The sequence below is a fragment of the Pundamilia nyererei genome, unplaced genomic scaffold, assembly GCF_000239375.1.
Source record: "Pundamilia nyererei isolate P.nyererei 1_Seehausen unplaced genomic scaffold, PunNye1.0 scaffold00060, whole genome shotgun sequence".
In the NCBI taxonomy this organism is placed as follows: Eukaryota; Metazoa; Chordata; class Actinopteri; order Cichliformes; family Cichlidae; genus Pundamilia; species Pundamilia nyererei.
In genome coordinates, this window is record NW_005187461.1 from 2,002,868 (window position 1) to 2,005,329 (window position 2,462).

Below are 2,462 nucleotides of genomic sequence, written 5' to 3' on the forward strand. Positions count from 1 at the left end.
ACAGGAAGATCCACCATACTTCTAATTTCTGTGTTCAAACAAAGCTCGAGGTATCTGCACAGCTCAGGACATCACTATGGTATCACCCATCCGTATCATCTCTCTTTTCATATCACTCCCAGTTGGAATCCATAGATTCCATTAGCACTACCAAAGGTAAAGTAAAAATGTTGCATAATTACAGAGTGCAACCTCCTCCCAGTTAAGGTTCTGTTCAACTAAAATCTGATTTGTATTCAATCTAAAAAAAAAAAGGTGAAACTCATTAAATATGAGTCTCTGGCAAGTCACTGAGTTACTGAGGGATCAGGTGTCCAGTGATGATGTAACACATTAACTTTATAGTTACGTTTTTGTGTTTCCGGTCATTCTGACAGATGATCCTTCATCACCAGTCAATAATCAGCTTTAGTCTTTCAATCTATATCTCTTCACAGAGTTTGTGGCTTGACTTCTTTCTTTCTTTTTAACTTCTTTATTGGTTTGAATGTTATTTACTCAAAGTTTGGCAGATTCAATCTAAAGCACACTGGAGACATCACAGCAAAAGGCAATGTCATGTAACTACATTAGATGTTCTCAAAAATGTCATTGTCCAGCCTCTGTCAACCGTCCTTCTGCTTTATTCACTGGAACAGTAATCTGAATCTGTAATCTGCAGACTAGAACATGAAACTTTCACAAGCAATAAACATTAATACAGAAAGACGAGTGCACTGTGTTTGTGCGATGTGGAATCTAGGCCCTTTGACATAATGGCGAGAGGAGACAGAATGCACAGGGGTAAACTAAAGGCAGCTTGTAGGCCATTCAGCTGCTGTCAGCTAGAGATATTTTTTGTGCAATCTGACCCATCAGCCTACATGGACAGTTCTGGGTCTCACCAGCACGGTGAGGCGGCGTCACAAATCCATGCCCCCCTTTTTTTTAAGCCACCCCAACACCAGCACAGCTTGCAACCCACCCGCTTCTCACAGATTCACATGGCGCCTGCAGATCTGCTGGGTGGGGCAGGAACTGGGGACTGTTTACAAGTGAAACTCGCTGTAGCTTTACACCTCAATAAATAATGGACCGGAAACTGAATCTGGACCGAGCTGAGACATTCTCCTTTGTCAACCCGTGGATCAGATACTTTCTCTTCTTCTTCAGCTTCTTATTTTGGGTGAGTAGAGTTGCAACGATAAAAGTGTTGTGCCGTCCCGGCAGACAATATACTCTAAATATTTTGGAGAATGCAAATCACCAGCAATCAGAGAGCTTTCAAAGAAGACAGATCTGCTGCAAAGAAAAACCAAAAAGTATATAAATAATAAATGGAGAAAAGAAATTCAGATATTATCAGGAGTTAAAAACAGCAGGAGCACCCAGCTTCCATGCTGCTACCTATTTCACGTTTAGTACAGTTACACATGAGAACTTTGATTGCCTGTACACATCACTGCAGCAATGCATTCGTAACAAATAAATCGAGTACTGACTCATACTAAACCATAAAACACCATGTAAGCACACTAGTACTCTGTAAATGAATTCTACTTGGAAGCTGTTTCTGAATGTAATAACTGCTGCATCATTTCACAGCATGGTTGCACAAATGCAGAGTCCACAGTTACAGTGCTGTGAAAAAGTATTTGCCCTTCCCGCTTTCTCATTTTTGTCTCATTTATAAATTTAAGCTCATGTAACAAATTTTAATATTACAAAGATTGTCCAAATAAATGCAGTTTCGTAAACGATGCTTTCGTTTATCAAGGAAGGAAAGAAAAGCTATCCAGTCCTACCCGGTGCTGTGTGAAAAAGTAATTGCCCCCTCAACCTAATAAGTGGTTGTGTCACTCTTGGCAGCAAGAACTGCAATCAAGCGTTTGTGATGACTGGTATTTAGTCTTTCGCATCGCTGTGGAAAAATTCTGGCCCACTCTTGTTTGCAGAATAGTTTTAATGAAGTCTCATTGGAGGGTTTCCAAGCATGAATGGCCTTGTTGAAGGTCACGCCAAAATATCTCAACCTGATCTGCGTTCGGACTTTGAATAGGCCACTCGAAACCTTCAGTTTGTTTTGCTTTTTTGAGCCATTCAGAGGTGTACTCGCTGGTGTGTTTGGATCATTGTCCCGCTGGATTGCCCAAGTGTCCTTAACCCTCATAATGTCCTCCCGATTTCCATGCACCTGTGGTCCTCAGGGGTCAAAACATGTCCCCATCTGGTTTGATTGATACTTCATTAATATGAAGTGGATTTTCCCCCACTTTTAATTAAAACTTAATTCAAACATTTTGACACAATTTTTTTTATTCCATTTCAAATTTAAATCTGATAAAAACCTCATAAAAATGAATTTTTTCTTTGTTTTCAGGTAAAAAATTAATGAAATCATCAGTTATCGTGAGGATCGTTTCACAACCAGAGTCGGTTGCTTTAACAGATGATCACTATGGAAGCCCGTTTCCGCCACTAAA

General features: G+C 40.0%; 1 protein-coding gene across 1 annotated transcript in view; it reads left to right on the plus strand.

The window, feature by feature from the left end:
- Positions 1 to 947: 947 nt before the first annotated feature.
- Positions 948 to 2,462, plus strand: part of tspan33b (tetraspanin 33b) — a 17,541-nt gene continuing 16,026 nt past the window's right edge. The window contains exon 1 of the mRNA XM_005734805.1: positions 948 to 1,165. Coding sequence (XP_005734862.1) covers positions 1,070 to 1,165 — 96 coding nt within the window. The 5' untranslated portion in view covers positions 948 to 1,069. The remainder of the gene's footprint in view (positions 1,166 to 2,462) is intronic.